Source organism: Larus michahellis, chromosome 5, assembly GCF_964199755.1.
Source record: "Larus michahellis chromosome 5, bLarMic1.1, whole genome shotgun sequence".
Taxonomy (NCBI): domain Eukaryota; kingdom Metazoa; phylum Chordata; class Aves; order Charadriiformes; family Laridae; genus Larus; species Larus michahellis.
Window position 1 is genome coordinate 55,308,333 of NC_133900.1, and position 18,872 is coordinate 55,327,204.

Consider the following 18,872-nt stretch of genomic DNA (forward strand, 5'->3'; position numbering starts at 1 on the left):
TCAGTCTGAACAAGTGGACCAAAAACACCCCTAAGAAACATCCAGCACATCTCACATCTTGATTTCCAGTCAACAGCTTGCATTTTAAATTGTCAAACACAAAATATTTTTCTAAGTATATCACTAAAAAAATCAAATTGCCCAAAAAAATACATCACTAGTATCTGACTTGTATATCTGCTACCCTACAATTTTAAAAAAGATAAAAGTTTAGATAAGCATGGTTAAGTCAGAACAAGTACAGAATATACATTTTTATGGTTACGTACATTCCATACATTCAACATCTTTATTTAAAAACATAATCGTGCTTTCATGCATATGAGAGTTATATGACTCTGAAAAAAATTCTAAACCTACAGAATAAGTACCTTACAAGAACAACTGCACCATCACATCCTCCCCTTTTCACCTGTTTCCACATTCTCTAATACAGAAGTCAGCATTTCTTTAAATAATTTCATATGCATTTTCAAGCCTGAAGTTTTACAATTTTTTCAGTTATAAATGAGTAAGAAAGGAAAACGGGCAATCTTTTAGAAACAGTTGGGTCTTTAATTAAATAACCTACAACAAACAGTGTTAGCACACAAACACAACAATGAAGGATTTAAGCTTGTTCGTCACTTATACAAAGATATTAAAAACTAAGATATTTCCGGGTCAGGCCAGGGTTCATCAAATAGAGAAGCCTGTCTCTGATAACAGATTCTAAGGAAGAGCATAAGCACACATGAACATGTCTGAGTGCATCCTGCTGGCTTCCCGCAGCCCATAGCTCAGGGATTTCTGAACCAAGGTGGAATCCTTGTGTGTTCAATAATCCTCAGTGAACTTTTCTTGCATGGCTGAAAATGTGCGTGTCAGGAACTAATCAACAGTCAACCGCTCAAACATCAGCTATGCTTCTCCATATACCACACTCATACCCCTCTTCTCAAAACACATGAGATAAGAATTAGCAGCTTCTACAAATATAGACTATACCAGCAGCGGTCAAAGGAATTTGCTTTATAAGTTAAGTGCTAGAAATACAGATTTACTTTATGCTGGCTAGCTTCACTGACTTGAGTAATGAACTCTTTGTTTCTACCAATAACAACACCTCAAAATTAAAGAACAATTGTGTGTAGTTTTGAGGATAAGTAAAAGCTTGACTCAAAAAAAAAATTCAATGAAATCAGCTGACAGTCCTCATATCTTCCTAAGTGAGTCTTCCATGCTGCCTTGCAAGAGTTGCTCTACGTAATCAGTTGGATTATACGTAGTAGTCCACCAGCCCTGTTATTTCAGTAGAGAAATAATCCTGCTTTAAATTCAAAGGAAACATGCTCATTTCCCTAATTCAAACACTAGAAAATCTGCTATTAACAAATACAGCTTGTTGTAAAAGATTTGGACCATTATCTTCACTTCTCTGCATAAAACCCCTGGACTCACTAGGCTGTTTTAAATGCAAGTTTCATTGCAAGGTGACAAATCAACAGTTATCTTTTTGATACACTGTATATTAGATTATACAGGATTCACTACAAACGTTAGGAACGTGGCATGTTTTAAAATGCCTATGGAGATATTGAGAATAAAATTAATGTCAACCAGTATAGGGAAAGAAATGTTAAATCTCACTACTGAAAGTTCAAAACTAAACATCAGGCATCATTATTAAACCATAAGGTTTAATTAAGCTGTAGCTACTTCCACGGTTCATTTCCTTTCTGTTGAAGCATCTGTAACTTGTCATTGGATCCACACAAGTGCTGTGCGCTTATAAAAAAAAAATTTCTCCCTCTGCTTTGAGTATTCAGAAGCTGCAGGTAAAGAGAGCTTCTGCAATGCACCCTGACAGCAGCAGTGCGCTTCCTTCCCACAGAAGCTTTAGAAAACACTGAATTTAATAAAGGCGCATATTGAGGTTGCACCTGCTTTTACTCTTTTTGGTATAGCATCACAGGACGGCAATCTAGCCTTGAAAATACGAGCAACATTTTTTTTTCCAGTGGCCACAGCCAGTGGCAGAAAAACAAGGCAAGTTCTTAAGATGTACTCTGCTTGTTACAAGCCATAGTAGAAATTTACTCTGCCTATTGCAAAACCGATAAATGTGTTTTACTCTACTGCCAAATCCAGGGTGCAGAAATTACGTCTTTAAAGATCTGAGGCCAGATGTCCATTCAAAGACAAATTCAGCTGAATAGAGGACAGGGCCACAAAACCCCAGGTACACTGATCTCACACATTCTCCAAGCTTCCTCCATTAACTTTCCTCCTAATCTGACTAGAATTTTAAACTGTCTGTTTTCAGAGAACAGCATCGTTGTTATTGCCAGTCTGTGCTTCAGCTCATGCTCTGAACAGAGCAAACAGCTGTCTTTACAGAGCTGCCACCATAAGAACATGATGCAGGTACAGGAATGCAATTTGCTCCTCCTGTTTCTGCAGTGCCGAGCTGAGTTCAGCACAAAGTACACAGATCTGCTCTGATACATCAACACTGAGAAACCAACACTGATATATAACAAATATCACTTGTACTCCTTTACTGCAGAAGTTTTAAGTCAACTCAAAGTTTAAATACAGCCATCTTGGGAAAATTAACCAGTTTTTCCCCCAGTCACTGTGCACACTTTAAAAGCATACAAGTTTGACAAGCTCCCCCCCAGTCTTTTACATATTGACAACAGGTATACTGCATTTGATTTCTAGTCATTGATACAGAAAGGTTTCATGGTAGTTAAAATGCTATGATGCTCTGATTCTGCATCACTTCATCTGCAACCTGCTTGATTCTGCACCACCAAAACCCACAGGGGCCCTGCCATCAACTGTAACGGTCCAGAAACAAGCATCAGGCAATTAGAGGGCTCTGAAAAAAGGGCAGAACTAGGGAGTACTGCAAAATCCCAGGTTTGCTAACCTCTAAAAATCTCTGTATGGCAGCCTCAAATGTGTACATAGTATAGGTAATATTTTATCACGAGACTGTTCAGTGTCACAGGCATCCAAATTAAATATCTATGCATATAGCAGGATGATATGCTTTGTATACTTAACCAGGCAGATTGCAATAGTTTGGCAGAAATGGTTCAAATGTCTTAGTTTAAAAGGAACAGAGATAACACTACTACATAATTATGCATTAGTAGATGCATAAAATATCAATGCTGATGTTTTGTACCTAAAATAAAAAACAACAAGCACCTTGCTTAGGTATTAATTAAAACATTCAAAGTCATCATTTGCTGCTCAACCTTACCAAACCTAAAGAAGAACCCTTACTGCTTTCGCTCAGAAAGTCTCCACAATCTCTATTGCTTTCAAAGTTGCCAGCCACCAATAGGAAACCAAAAATTTTCCTAGTCGATAGATATTTTTCTCTGCTAGTTCCGATTTAATTACGTGGATCCACATAAATACAGTGCTTATCATTGCCTTTACCAGGAGAGATGTTTTAGGATAATACAGCAGAAAAGTTACCTGTAATCCTACAAAATAATCCACTGTATATTTGTTGTTATTCCACAAATTAAAATATTCAGTTGGCTAAAAAGTTGTAGAACTTTATGGAGAAATTTACTGGGATATGATCATATTCTGCAGTAAGATGCTGTTCTATAGTCTTACAACAGGCCACAACTGCAATACAAGATGTAACTGTTTTAACAGAAGACTACTTGAATCTATTTTCATCCCTTAACTATTGCTGATGGAGACTGGAGAAAGACTCCCTGAAAAAATGCTTCCTTTTTGCTGCGGACAAGTTCAAATATCTCGTTCCATTTTCCCCTACAGCTTTTTGTGAACATTCTCATCGAGTAGGATTTGTAGCCTGCTGAGTTAAAAAAATAAAATCTGTGATAACAAAAAAAAATTAAAATCTAGACAGCTTAGGTACTTTTAGAACTAATTTAGTTATACTACATGAACTGGACACTTATTTGTACCTCGTTGTTTTCATTCAATGTATTTTTCATTCAAGAATATTATTAATGGATCTTTTTGAGCGCAGTTCTTGCAAACATTCAAGTCCCTTGACATTCTTTCAGAGACTGCCAGAGAAAATTTCACATTACAACTTACTTACATTTTTGCTCTGATAGATGCTATCTCACTAGAACATTTTGCAAACCTTGCCTGCTAGACAACTGAAATCACATTTCTTAATGTTCACTTGAAAGAATAAATATGTCTTAAAGTATATCAGAACTTTTTCCAAAAATGAATCTGAGTCTTTTCTTTTTTTGAAGCTTGCATTGAAAATCATAGTTATTGAACAAACAAGCGTTTCACTACTGTGTTTTCAACCCAAGCATCAAGTTCAGAGTAAAAGAAAATTAAATGGACTAAGCAATAAACTGACCTCACAAAACGGAAAATGAAAATCAATGAAATGTAAGGAGCAAGCAGAAAGTACAGATTATGAGAAGTATATTAGCTTTTAAGTATTAGTATATTAGCTTTTAAATATTCTATTGGCTTTAGTCAGCCAGTGGAATGCTGGTGAAAAAGCCATATATTAACGAATAAGATATTTTAACTTTAACTTCATGGACCTTTTCAGCTTCAGTATCATTAAAGTTTTTTTCCCCTCTAGCTTAAGTTTTGCTCCTCAATTCACATCCTCCTTCTTTACTCAGTGTTTTATAAAACGATAATCACTCAAAAAGACCCCCAAACATGTTGATTTGTCAATTTTAATTCTGAGATTTCAATATGAATTTCATTAACGTACCTAAAAATAAAACTGTATCACTTCTGGACAGAAATACTAGGAAATCTTCAAGGGACACAAAAGGATGTGGTCTGGATATTCATAAAAGCTAGCTTCAGAAATAGGCTCCTCTCTGAAACATCCCTCACATTTTCCCTCAGGACATGCTTCACTTCTAATGGATGAGGGGAGATTAATTTGGATTAACTTATCTACGTGAAAACTATTCTTACGTTAAACTGTCATCACGACATACAGGGAGGGCAATAAACAGGTGAAAATTAAACTCAGGAAAGAAAAACTTCTGCCAAATTATCTCTAGAGATTTCTAGGAACACAATTTGTAGTTGGTATATAAATGTGTATTCTAAGAAAATAACGGGGCTTACAGATTAGAAAACTTTTTTTTTTCAACATCCAGATAAAATACCTTAAGGGTGAATATAAAAACCATAAGTAATCTTGATATAAAGATCCTTTAAAGATACAGCTTGATTTCTCCAAAGCAACAGATCAATCTTCAAAAGACCTCAACCATAAGAAAAATATATTTTAATGCCCTTTATACACAAGTTGAGACAAAGCCCACATTTCCAATGGTTACCAAGACTGAAGCACCGTGAAAAAAGGAATATATAAAATGATCCATCCTGTAAAAACAGATCAACAATATGAAAAACTGATAGTCATTTATATTAGATTAAGAAAAATATCAGTATTGCATCATAACATATGGAGAAAATGTAATAAGCCTAGTTAAACAGAAACATTGATGCTAATTAGAAACAGGATCTCCCCAAAATAACCTCAACTTTAGTATTTCAAGCCTCATCCTATTTCAAGCCTCATCCAACCATAAGGAAAATCTGAAATGTAACAAAATGATATTAGAAAAAAAAGAAACTACCACAAAGAGATGAAAAGTTCTGAAAGCTCCCATGAAATTAAAAACTACATCTAGTTATTTCATGGGTATATCAGGTAGATGAGAGGAAAACGCAGTTTATGTTTAACACAGTGTCCTGGTTTCATCTGGGATAGAGTTTTTCTTCTTCCTAGTAGCTTCTGTGTTTTGGATTTAGTATGAGAATAATGTTGATAACACAGATTGTTTTAGTTGTTGCTAAGTAATGCTTATATTAAGTCAAGCATTTTTTTGTCTTCCCATAGAAGCTGAGAGAGAGCATTGACAGGACAAGCTGGCCAAAGGGATATTCCATACCATAGACATCATGCTCAGTATATAAATGGGGGTTGGCTGGGTGCAGGGATCTGCGATCACTGCTCAGCTGGGAAATCGATCATCAGGTGGTGAGAGTAACTTGTGTTGTGTCACTTCATTTTGTATATTCTTTTACCATTATTATTATTTTCTCCTCTGTTACTGTTATATTAAACTGTCTTTATCTCAGCTTGTTTGGTTTTTTTTCCTCCCTCTTCTCCCCATCCCACTGGCAGGGGAGAAGGTGGGGGAGTGAGTGAATGACTGCATGGTCCTAATTGTTGGCTGGGGTTAAACCACGACACACAGCAAACAGAACACACAAATGCCTAGAAAAGTGGTTTTTTTTAGGCCTCCGATTTTCACTTCAGAAGAGAAGCAGTTACGACCATTGTATTACTTGCCTTATTTTTCTTAGCAAAGTGTGAAAAGGTCTGAAGAGTTCAGACATATCTTCTGGTTTATGGTCCAAGTTTAACGGTCCCTCGGAGTAGACAACAAGGCCACTGTAATTCACACACAGGCATGAACACACACAAAAATGAAAATTACATTACATAGAGCAACTACTAAGGAGTCAGAAAAGCAACTGCACATAAACATTACAGTTACACTCAAGTTACATATTGTTGTCATATTTTTGTCTTACCCACCCACAGTTAGAATTAAATGCTATTTAAAGGAACAGGAAGAAGATCCCCTCCATCCACCCCCATCTTCCCCCCCAGCCCACGCGTGGGAGAAGAGGCAATAGAAGCATAAGGGGAAGAACATACATTTATTTCATTGCTGCAGCTGACCCATTAAAAAAAAACCCTATCAAGTAAGTTGGGGAAAGTCCACTGATTTGGGAGACATTGTAAATCGCTTTTTCTTTACAGTCTAAGTAATTTCTAGGTGAGATAGTTGACTCTTGAGATGCTATTTTTCCACCTCTAAGATAAGTACAACCTCATATTAACATGTAGTAAAAAAGAGAATGCATTTGCTAAATCACACAAAATATCACATATTTTGATAACGCCATGTTTCTAAATCAACTCAGCACTTGTAGAAATTTCCCTGGAAAGAGGTTAGTTCATGGTCCTGAAAGCCTCCGTGTACACCACTGTAGATACCTCGATAGTTCCTCCTGACCAAATCACTACTGCCCTAACCTGTCTGTGTGTCAGGGATTAAATTCACTTTCTTCACCGTATCTTCTGCATCATAGCGCACTGTATCTGAGAGTGGATTCCACCCACACCAGGCATCACTCTGCTTAAAACTGTTTAAACCTCTACCCACTGCAAAAACAACGTATGTTTCTCTAAGGCAAATGGATCACAGATTCTCACACTTCAGATTTTTTTTGAGGGTTTATTTTTCCCAGGCCATTTTCCCCTTCCTGCCTGTACAGTCAGTGCTCAGTTACCTGAGGTATTTCAAAGGTATGTTCCTTTCCTTACACTCAAATTACATGTTGCTTCAGAGAGCTTTCTAGCTACTCTGCATCCAAATCATCCAGAGTAATGGGGACCCTTGGCTGACAAGACTGTTGATGTCTTTTGCTCACTGGCTGTTTGCTAGCAAGCACTCTGCCTGACCACCAAAGGCTCTCTGAGACACAGCAGAAAAGCTGATGTCACAAGTTATACAAAACTCCCTAAAGTATCATAGAAAAAAAAAAAAGGGGGGGACCACTTACCCTGTTTACCATCTGGGAAATACCGCTACTTTTCTTCTGTTTATAAACCCAGAATCTGGCTCATGCCCTGGTAGCAGGATAGTCCTGTGGTCTCCCATCAGGCTGGAAGATGGCTTATTGGGTTTGCATGGCAAGGTTTTGGTAGCAGGGGGGCAACAGGGGTGGCTTCTGTGAGAAGCTGCTAGAAACTTTCCCTATGTCCAATGAAAGATCATGGACAGGATCATCTTGAGTGAGCTCTCGCAGCAAGTGCAGGGCAGTCAAGGGATAAGGGCCAGCCAGCACGGGTTTAGGAAAGGGAGGTCCTGCTTAACCAACCTGATCTCTTTCTATGACTATGTGACCCGCCTTCTGGATGTGGGGAAGGCTGTGGACATTGTCTGTCTGGACTTTGGTAAGGCCTTTGACACTGTCCCCCACAGCATTCTCCTGGAGAAGCTGGCGAATCATGGCATAAACAAGTGTACTCTTCGCTGGATTAAAAACTGGCTGGATGGCCGTGCCCAGAGAGCTGTGATTAATGGGGTGAAATCCTCTTGGCAGCCGGTCACCAGCAGTGTCCCGTCCCTCAGGGCTCAGTTTTGGGGCCAGTTTTGTTTAATATCTTTATCAATGATCTGGATGAGGGGATTGAGTGCACCCTCAGTAAGTTTGCAGATGACACCAAACTAGGTGGGAGTGTTGATCTGCTTGAGGGTAGGAAGGCTTTACAGAGGGACCTGGACAGGCTGGATCCATGGGCCAAGGCCAACTCTATGAGATTTAATAAGGCCAAGTGCCGGATCCTGCATTTCAGTCACAACAACCCCGGGCAACGCTACAGGCTTGGGGAACAGTGGCTGGAAAGCTGCCCAGCAGAAAAGGACCTGGGGGTGCTGGTGGATGGCCAGCTTAACATGAGCTAGCAGTGTGCCCAGGTGGTCAAGAAGGCCAAAAGCATTCTGGCTTGTATCAGGAATAGCGTGGCCAGCAGGAGCAGGGAAGTGATCGTGCCTCTGTACTCGGCACTGGTGAGGCCTCACCTCGAGTACTGTGTTCAGTTCTGGGCTCCTCTGTACCAGAGGGACATTGAAGTGCTGGAGCGTGTCCAGAGGAGAGCTACCAGGCTGGTGAGGGGTCTGGAGACCAAGTCATATGAGGAGAAGCTGAGGGAGCTGGGCATGTTTAGCTTGGAGAAGAGGAGGCTGAGGGGAGACCTCATTGCCCTCTGCAACTACCTGAAAGGAGGTTGGAGAGAGGTGGGTGTTGGCCTCTTCTCCCAAGTAAATAACGACAGGACCAGAGGAAATGGTCTGAAGTTGCGGCAGGGGAGATTTAGATTAGATATTAGGAAGAATTACTTTACTGAAAGAGTGGTCAGGCACTGGAACAGCCTGCCCAGGGAGGTGGTTGAGTCCCCATCCCTAGAGGTATTTAAGAAACATCTAGATGTGGCGCTTCAGGGCATGCTCTAGTGGCAGAGATTGTAGGGGTTTGGGTTTTTTTGTGTGTGTATGGTTGGACTCGATGATCTCAAAGGTCCTTTCCAACCATGAAGATTCTATGATTCTATAGCAACCAACTCCAAGATGGACCCGCCACTGGCCAAGGTCAATCCCATCTGCGACAGTGGTAGTGCCTCTGGGATAACATATTTAAGAAGGGGGAAAAACCAAATTGTGCAATTGCAGACAGAGACAAGAGTGAGAGTATGTGAGAGAAACAACTCTGCAGACATCAAGGTCAATGAAGAAGGGGGTGAGGAGGTGCTCCAGGCACCAGAGCAGAGATTCCCCTGCAGCCCATGGTGAAGACCACGGCGAGGCAGGCTGTCACCCTGCAGCCCATGGAGGTTAATCGTGGACCAGATATCCACCTGCAGCCTGTGGAAGACCCCACACCAGAGCAGGTGGATGCCCGAAGGAGGCTGTGACCCCATGGGGAGCCCATGCTGGAGCAGGGTCTTAGCAGGACCTCTGAACCTGTGGAGAGGCGCCCACATTGGAGCAGGTTTGCTGGCAGGACTTGCGACCCTATGGCGGGGACACACTCAGGAGCAGTTCATGAAGAACTGTAGCCCATGGGAAGGACTCAATGTTGGAGAAGTTCATGGAGGACTCTCTCCTGTGGGCGGGACCCCACACTGGAGCAGGGGACGAGTATGAGGAAGAAGGAATGGCAGAGACAATGTCTGATGAACTGACCACAACCCCCATTCCCCATCCACCTGCACTGCTCAGGGGGAGAAGACAGAAAATCAGGGAGTAAAGTTAAGCCTAAGAAGAAGGGAGTGGTTGGGGAGAAGGTGTTTTTGAGACTGGGGTTTATTTCTCATTATTCTACTCTGATTTGATTGGTAATAAATTAATCTCTTTTCCCCAAGTCAAGTCTGTTTTTCCCATGACTTAATTGGTGAATGATCTCCCCCTGTCCTTATCTCAACCTGTGACCTTTTTGTTGTATTTTTTTCCTCTCCCCTGTCCAGTTGAGGAGGGGAACGATAAGCAGTTTTGGTGGGCACCTGGCATCCAGCCAGGGTCAACCCACCACAGATGGCCATGAGAAAGTTCAGAAGTGTCAAGGTAACAGAGGGTCCAAGAAATCTGACTACTGCACTTGATCGACATTATTTTGGGGACTAGGGTTTTGAAGGTAGGAACAGGGAAAGGGGAGAAGAGAGAGAAGTTGCTTCTTTTACAAGTCACTTTTTTTTTTTTGGGTGGCTTAAGACAAATTATCCTGTTACCAAGGATACACAGTTTTTTTTACCCACCAAAGCTTTCTGGGCTTCAACAAGCAGGCTGCCATGAAGCGAAGTAGTTCTTGCTGACTCATGTCCTATGTTCTGCCTAAACAAATGTTACTTCTTTGCTGAGTGGAACCTCGAGGCTGTTCTCGCCAAACTTCTAACTGATGCAAAAATCACCATTGCTTTGGCTTTCAGCCATAGTGGGCTAGAGTGCTACAAAAACCCCAATTATGAAGTGGCCTCTGTATATGAATGACCTTTGAAAGTTCTGAATCAAAGCTTGAATACAGTTGTAACATGCAAAGAACTGAGAACTGGAAAAGTGGCTTAATATTTCCTACTAGGTTCAAAGTTAACACCTGTTAACATACAAGGCAACATACATTGTATAAAGTGTACAGTAAACTGATGTCTAAAAAGAAACATTAGATAAAAATGAGACTGGAAAGTACTCCTTAAAGCTTTCCTATTAGAGGACTGAGGGCATACAGCACTTCTCTCCTTGCCCCAGATTCATCCTTCTCATTAAGACACAAAGCAAGAGCATGACAACTTTGCGTTGCATCTGTCTTGCATTTAAGGCTTCTCCTTTCATAGTCCAAATAAAAGGCTTGCATTTCTTCCAGACAACACTATATCTGGATGGTGTAGTTTTTCCTGTAAAATTTCACATGGCAGTGATTTATTTTCAAATCACTGGATACTTCAGAGCAGTTAAACTTTTTTCTCTTCTGCCTCTGTCCTTTTTTAATTTGGGATTGATGTGATGTAATTTCCAGAGAGCCCTTGGTTTTCCAGTTAGTCATGATGTATTCTTCTTCATTGTGTCTTCCAGCAGTTTCAAACTGAGTTCTCACATTCCTGTTGTCTTTTGATAATCAGATTATTACTGTTATTATTTTTAGAATGACAGTTACAGACAATATCCCATTTAACAGGAACAATGGGCCACAGAGATTTCCTGAGGAGAAGCGCTTTACACTCAGGATTTGAGGTTTCTTATTTCCCCTCAATTATACTATTTACATTAGCTAACTTTAAAACATGCACGATGCTAAAATATTAAAAATATGATGGCTTTACTCCAGAGAAACTGCTGTCTTATTAAATCATGAAGACTCATTAGGAAAAACACATCTGATTTGTTCAATATTGCAAACACTGCGTGAAGCAAAAACACTGTTTTAATTTAGTTGCCTTGAGTAGTCAATACAGGGCACGAACCTACACATAAGTTATACATGTTAACACTTTCCTTGAAAAAGATTTAAGCCTAATTCAGTCTATCATGACAATTCCTTTTGAATCTAGCCTCATTAAGCAAAATACATAATTCCTATTTAAAATTTTTGGTTTTCATGACTTGTATCCTTAGGTCATTATTTTTAAGTGACACAAAATACGTGCTTTCAAAAAACATTTCTGACAACACGACATTCCATAGACTGATGTTCCTAATTTTTTTTATTTCTTTCTGGAAGATGACTGATCAATTATTCTAGGCTCCTTCCTTCTATATTTAGAGTTCTACCTTCTCTCTGCCTTTATTTTTTTTTCCCTGTTGATATTCTACATGAAACTGATAATGTTTTAAAACAAAAGACAAAACAAAATCCTCTTTTTTTGATTTTTTAAAAAGAAAGTACAAGCAAACTCAGGTGAAAGAAAATATGCCAAAATTCTGAACAAAGTTTTTGAAATCTTGAATAAATCTTTCAATAAGCCAGAGTGGAAAATAGTTAAAAAATTACTTACCATACAATGGCTAATCTTGGAATTGTAAACATTAAAGCTGGCTCATAGTCATCTATCATATCTTGAGTGAGGTATCCAAGCCTTAAGGCTCTAAGCAGAAGAATAAAATTATTTATTAAGATATCAAACTCTTGAAGAATGCATTTCAATAGGAAAAAAATTGAAAAAATTGTTATAAGCCAAACCAAACTGATAGTATTGAACTCATTAACTGTTTTTGTACAATCTAAAACATTGTGTATATAACTGACTGCTGTAGTCTCTGCTTTAAAAAAAAATAACATGAGGAAAAAAATATCTTTAAACACTTAAAGCTTTTATAGCCATCCAAAGCCAAAATAATTTTTACGCCATTTTCCCTTTTTATTTACTGTTGCATGCTAAGCTTCAATTTGCTACTGAAAAACCGCTGGTGCTTAGAGTTTACCAACTAAAAGAAACATTTTAAAAGTAATAGGGAAAAGTATCTGGATTCATTTTCAAATAAAACTTGCTATAATCAAGGTCAACCCCCTCTAAACTAACAGACCAACTGAAAAAAAACAATACAGTTCTACACAACAACAATTATTGAAGTCTAAGGATTTAATAATTGAGGGACACTTCATTGTCCTCCGATACCATTCCAAATATCTTAAGCCCCTTTTAGATTAAACCCCAATTTGTTTAGGCTTGTCAATTAGGCTATGTTTTCTAGGTTTCTTTACAATTTCTTAATATCCTCATAAGGTTCATAACGTCCTGAAATTTCTGCTCTGATTTGTCTGTATCAGTGCGTAAGATTAAAATAAGACTCAAAACTGCACGCTAGTGCACACTAGACTCAAAACTGCTGAGATCTGATTGTTCCCAAAAAGAATGGAAATAAAAAACTTCTTTTATTCCTTGTCACTCCCTGTCTTGCCAAAACTGCTGTTGGTGGACAGCAAAACGATCACAAAGCAGGCACTGCTTTGTACTAATGATAGATTGACTTATCAGTGCATGGCCCATTCTCACTCCCTGGTTTCTTCCTACAGTCCACTGCCAGATTATCCAAAGTTGCAAATGAGAAACCTTCTTTTTCCTGTTATTGGACAAATATGTGTATATGTAGTTGCTCTCTAACTGATAGGAAGTAATTCCTCCTACTTGTTGTGACCATTTTGAGTTGTAATCCTGTCTTTTAAAATGCCTGAAACACCTCTGATCTTGGTGTCATTGTGGCAGTGTGCTCTGTGCTCCTTCATTCCATAATGGAAGTTGTCATGGTTTGGGCTGGACTAGCCCCTGAAACGAACAACAGATGGCTCTCTGACCTTTCTCCCTTCAGACCACACCAGACCCAGGGTACTACTTCACAAGTTCTCCAAATACGACAGGAAACCCAATGCTTATTTCAAGTGCATTTCACAGTCAATTGGTCTCTCATAATTCCACCCAGGCTACAGTTCACTAGTTTCCTTTTGAGAACAGTGTTGCACTGCTGAAAACCTCACTAAAGCTGGGTATTTCACATGCTGTTCCCCACCTGCTAGGCTAGTTACTCTGTCACAGGGGAAAAAGATGTTCAACAGTACATTCCAAACAAATTAATGTTTTTATTATCACTTCAGACTCCTAAAAGAATATACGAATTGCAGGATTGTTTGGGGCTTTTTAACATCATCTCTTCATACATATAAAGTCATGCTCCAGCCGTTTAAGATTTCAAAGAGCCTTTACATGTTCTTTATGGTAATCACTAGAGGTTCACAGATGATCTGAACCATCTCCCAAGTATTCTTCCATGAAATACCATTAAGTCTTGATGCCTTAAACAGATTTAGCTTATTTAAATGCTTAGTTTTCATTTTCATATCTATAACTAGGCATACCAACAATATTGGTTTTGTTGGTTTATTAACTTTTGTGGATTTTTTTGTCTAGAAAACAAAAGAGCATAGGCTTGTGCATAGCAAGCATGCTTAAAGCTTTTTAACTTTGTACTTGGATACTTATTAGAAAAGCAAAATACCTGGTGTTTTATGATGCTTCTTAAAGACTGCAGTTAAAGTATTTCTACAAAAGCTCAGACTGAAAGTAAACACAGAAATTAAAATTTTGTACTTAACTGAAATGCTTACCTCTCCACAGTTTCACAGAAAAGTACGATTACCTCTTGCTGTACATAATATTCTTTTGGAGACTTCACAGGTACCATGGCCGACACATAACTATAAAGATTATAAAATAATGTATTACTATTTCACATGCTTCAACAAATCAGATTATAAAAAACAAACCTAGGAAAAATAATCTTAGAAACCTAACCTTGCCTGTACCATTTTGTATTTATTTTGACAGCACTTATTATGAAAATTGTACAGTGTAAGAATTTTTAAGAAATGCAGCCGATTCACTTATTGCAGATTGAGGCAGTGGAACTCAGTAGTAATTTAGAAATACAATTACACACATTTAGCAGTCAGAACTCCATACTGTGTGGCACAGGGAGATAGGTCCTAGAAGGATCTTTATTGCCACATCTTGAAGATAGAATAGTTTACTCGGCATTTGCTTAAGAAAAAAAAAACCAACTAAAAGGCACATTTTCTCTAGGAACATTTTACCTGAACTTATATTAGTGAAATTCAGTTACCCAGCAAAGACAATTTAGGAGACTTAAAAGTTTGTCTTGTTTCTGTAAGGAATTACATGCAAAAGCACAAATTCACAAGGTAAGAAACATCGGTAAAAGTAAGCGGTTTTCCATCACTCTATTACTTAATCATTCATTTGTAGACTACAGGTGACACATGACGGGAAAAAGTTGTTCGCAAAACAATAGGAAAGAAAAATGTTGTGTGTAGAGAGTTGGTACAGACAGGCCAGAAACTGTGCACAGGCACTGGCCACAGTTCAGTTACTGATTGTCATCGGTGTCTGCACTCAAAGCCACACTTAAAAACATGTTTTTAAGCCAATATTTTCAATTAAAATGTTTTTCAATGTAAGAGGTTTTTTAAATCAGAAAAATTGCCTGAGTGAAGTAATACAAAAAAATATGAAGGAAGGGCAAACGGTAATGGGAGAAAAGACAGTGTACAGATTATTGCCAAGAAAAATTTAAAACACTGCTCAATTTTAAGAAACCTGTTCTGCTGAAGGTAGAAATGGCTTTATTATATTAGATCCGTAGAAAATCTTGTCCAATATCCTGTAACTATCTGTAACTACGCTTACCACCACAAATATCTAATAGACATCAGGAACCTGGCTTTAATTCTGAAGCACAATGCAAGACTTGGTCAACATGACCTCTGATGCAATAAGCAGTTACTTTTTGCACCCCAAAAGCAGTTATTTTTATTTTAAACGTCCAAGCCATTTTTTAATCACAAGTTTTTAAATCAGTGAGTTCCTGCAGTTAATTATGGCCTGTGTAAAAGCACTTCCTTCATCAGATCTCAATTTGCCTTCTTAAATTCACTAGGTGCATCTTGCTTTTATCTATGAGCACAAGAGAACAAAACGTCATAATCTCTAGACTATTTTTATCTTTTTTTTTAATGTCTCTTATTTGTTGCCTTTCCTCCAACAAAGAAAACATTAAGGGAAGAGATTTACAGCTTCCTTTTGTGTCTTGAAAAACCTCCCTCAAATGCCATATGCCAGTATGCAAATCGAAGATTATAGTTTAGTTGAAGAGAGCAAATGTTGATTGCTAAAACGCTCTTTAATTTTCTTTTCGTTATTGCTACACTGGAAGGGAAAAAAAATCTAACAATACAACAAATTACTGAAGGATTCAAATACCATGATAAAAAAATTACATACTTTTTCAAGAAAAAGAAAACAGAACAAAACAGCCAACTTCCAAAAATGAACAAATGACACAATAGCTGTAGTAGCCAAGCCAATGCTCACAACACATTTACTTCAGATCTTTTACCTTAATTCAAATTCAGCAAAAAGGACATCAAAATGCTTGAGTGAATCTTTCATTTTTTCTGTGTAGAGGTTCAAATCCCTTAAGGCCTGGTCACGAATGATATTTCTAACTTCCTCTAGGCTTCGGGTCAGATCCTTGGCCAATGGCCTCATAGCCATACTCTCAATTTCACGATTCATAATAATTGAACCAGCAGCCAAACACTATGAAATAGATTAACAGAAAATATTTTAACAAAATTACTTTTATGTTTAAAAAAAGCACAAGATGTGATATTTAATGCCTTGAAGAAGAGCAGTACTTAACCCCAGTTTGCTGCAAATTATTAAGCAAGTGAAAGATTTAAATCTGATATGCCGAGTCATAAGCCTTCACATAAAAGGTCAGGGAGCAGCTCAGTCAGGGAGACATGAGAACGGGGGGAGGTTCAAGTGCAAGAACCACAGAGCTAACAGAAGAACTTAAAGCTCTTCTCCTAGTAGTTAGGCAATAAATATTGGTAGGATATATACTCTATTTATGCAAGGATTTTTTGCATAAAAGGGATGTGAATCTAGCTAAAGTATAATCAATGAACTGTTTTGATTCAGACTGGACTGCTCAATTTTTTAAAATAATTCTATTCTGTACAAAAAGAAGAGAAACTCTGCAACTGTGATGCCTTTTGCAGCAAAACTGGTCACACTGGCTGGCTGGATCAGGGATCCACCTAGACCAGTATCCTGCCTCCCACAGAAGCCGTGAGTATATTTTATAGGAAAGAACATAAAAGCCAGGTAACAGAGTAATTCTTCCCTTTCAGTTTCTGGAAAGCAGCTATTTAAGATTCTCCTTGCCCCAAGAGTTATACATGGACTCCCTCTGACCAACTCAAAGACATTAAAAGTAGATTTTTACTGTAACACAATAATAAAACTTTTAGAAAATCTCGCTACTAAAAACAAGCTATTTAATAATCTCTGCTGCTCCCTTTATGGATATGTACAGAAGAAAACAAGCACTGATATAAATCACAGTTGTGGTATCAATGGAAATATTTTTATTAACTGAAAATATACAAGGTTGTTCAAGTCTCAAGATTCTCTCTTTTTTTTTTTTTAGTCTCCATTTGCAGCTCTGTGTCAATCCCCTCTCCCCTGCACTCCCCTGGATAGGAGGCATTTCTGCAGCTCTGTACAGGGGACCTGCAATCCCAAGCCCTGCTCGGCAGCCTGATGCACTGATTCATGTTTAAGGGCATTCAGAGAAGATCATGTTCTCACCCCTTTTCTGCCAAAGGAGTATTTGTGGGAAAGTATGGCTAGGGAAAGTCCTACCCGTTGATAGGTACCGTTAGCCTGATAACTCAGAGCAATTGCACTGACAAAGACACGTAAGTGTATATTCATAACAGTCCATACAGTCTTCCTTACCACATGAATTTACAGGAGGACAGTGCCTACAGTAGTATAAGTTGGCATGACTTCATCACTGCATATGTTACTTTCTCTGAAACCAACAGGTCTCTTCAGCCTGTTGGTTTGGTTTGGAGACAGTGAAAATTTGATTTAGAGACAGTGAAAGTTTGATTTGGAGAGAGTAAAAACATCAGCTTATGTAACATCAACAGTGAATAAAGGGCAACATTCTTTTTGTTCTAGAAGATACTGTCTCTGTCCGTAATTCCCTCAAGCATTTTCCACAATGCAAGGAGAAGTTGTTACTCCATTTCTCTTGTTTGTTTGTTGCTGTAATCCTTGTTTTTTAGTCCCTTAGGGTAAGAAAGGGTAACGGGATTCACAGGGATTCACTATGGATGGTTACAGAAAGAATTACCCCATCTCCTCCCACCTAACTACCAAGGAAGCAACATTAAATCCAACATGTCAGACTCCCAGCATTCTAAAACAGAGCATGGCATCACCTGGACAACAGCAGTGAAGGTCACACAATAATAAGAAAGGTTGCTGCTGTTTTTGCTGAGGACAGGATTATCAAATTCATTTTGTAAATTCTACATGGGACTTGCCTGACTCAATGGAGCCTACAATTAAAAACTGTGAAAGACAGTTTTAGAAACAGAACACATGGAGGCATATTGGACTGAACAAGATAGAAACTATTGATGGAGAGCATGCAATTTAAAAGGACAGGAGGAACTCATAGAGAAAAGAATGGATAATAACAGGAGCCAAAGGATTGCTTCAAATCAAGGAGAGGCAAAGCTGAAAACAACACTACAATATGCTCTTGTGTGGTAGGATGTCTAGACTACTCCCCCCCTCCAACACTCCACAAATCCATGGTGCTTAGTCACCTTCAGGCCAGCAGACATGAAGACACTAAGTTTTATCATTAAAGATGCCACAATGATTCATCAGTACTAATGAATAAGCATCTTACATATCACATCATTTTTTCCTGACACTTCAGGCTTCCCTTGGTTAAAATAATTATAGTTTATTCACTAGGAAAATCCCTTGTTCTACAGGTTGCTGCAGAAGCAAGTCTTTGAGATAAACCAGGTAGGAGAAAAGTGGATTACAGTGTTTTGCACAGAAACCATTGTATTTTTAGCACACTCATGAAACAAGTGAATTATGTGCAACAAATGCCAGCTCAACAAAGTTATGTATGTTTAACATGAGCTATAGCATAATATAGCCATTAAAATAAAGTGACAGCATGCACTTATATTTGCTGGAGATAAACTTTTCTCCTGATAAAATTCCTTTATGTATCTTTATTTGTTTCTACGATTTTCAAAGCATGGGATGCAAGATAGCCCACCAAAATAAAAAAAAATATCAAAAAATTAATATTAATCAGATGCTAATTCACAAAAGAATAGTTTTCAAGAGGTGGTCATAATGACAG

At 38.4% G+C, this 18,872-nt stretch overlaps 1 protein-coding gene across 3 annotated transcripts in view; it reads right to left on the minus strand.

The window, feature by feature from the left end:
- The window catches only part of ZFYVE28 (zinc finger FYVE-type containing 28), a 162,581-nt gene that overhangs the window by 46,439 nt on the left and 97,270 nt on the right, over positions 1-18,872 (minus strand). For all 3 annotated transcript variants that reach the window (XM_074587398.1, XM_074587397.1, XM_074587396.1), the window contains exons 4-7: positions 16,017-16,219; positions 14,209-14,298; positions 12,104-12,193; positions 6,338-6,439 (exon numbers count right to left, since the gene is read on the minus strand). In XM_074587398.1, coding sequence (XP_074443499.1) covers positions 6,338-6,439; positions 12,104-12,193; positions 14,209-14,298; positions 16,017-16,219 — 485 coding nt within the window. The remainder of the gene's footprint in view (positions 1-6,337; positions 6,440-12,103; positions 12,194-14,208; positions 14,299-16,016; positions 16,220-18,872) is intronic.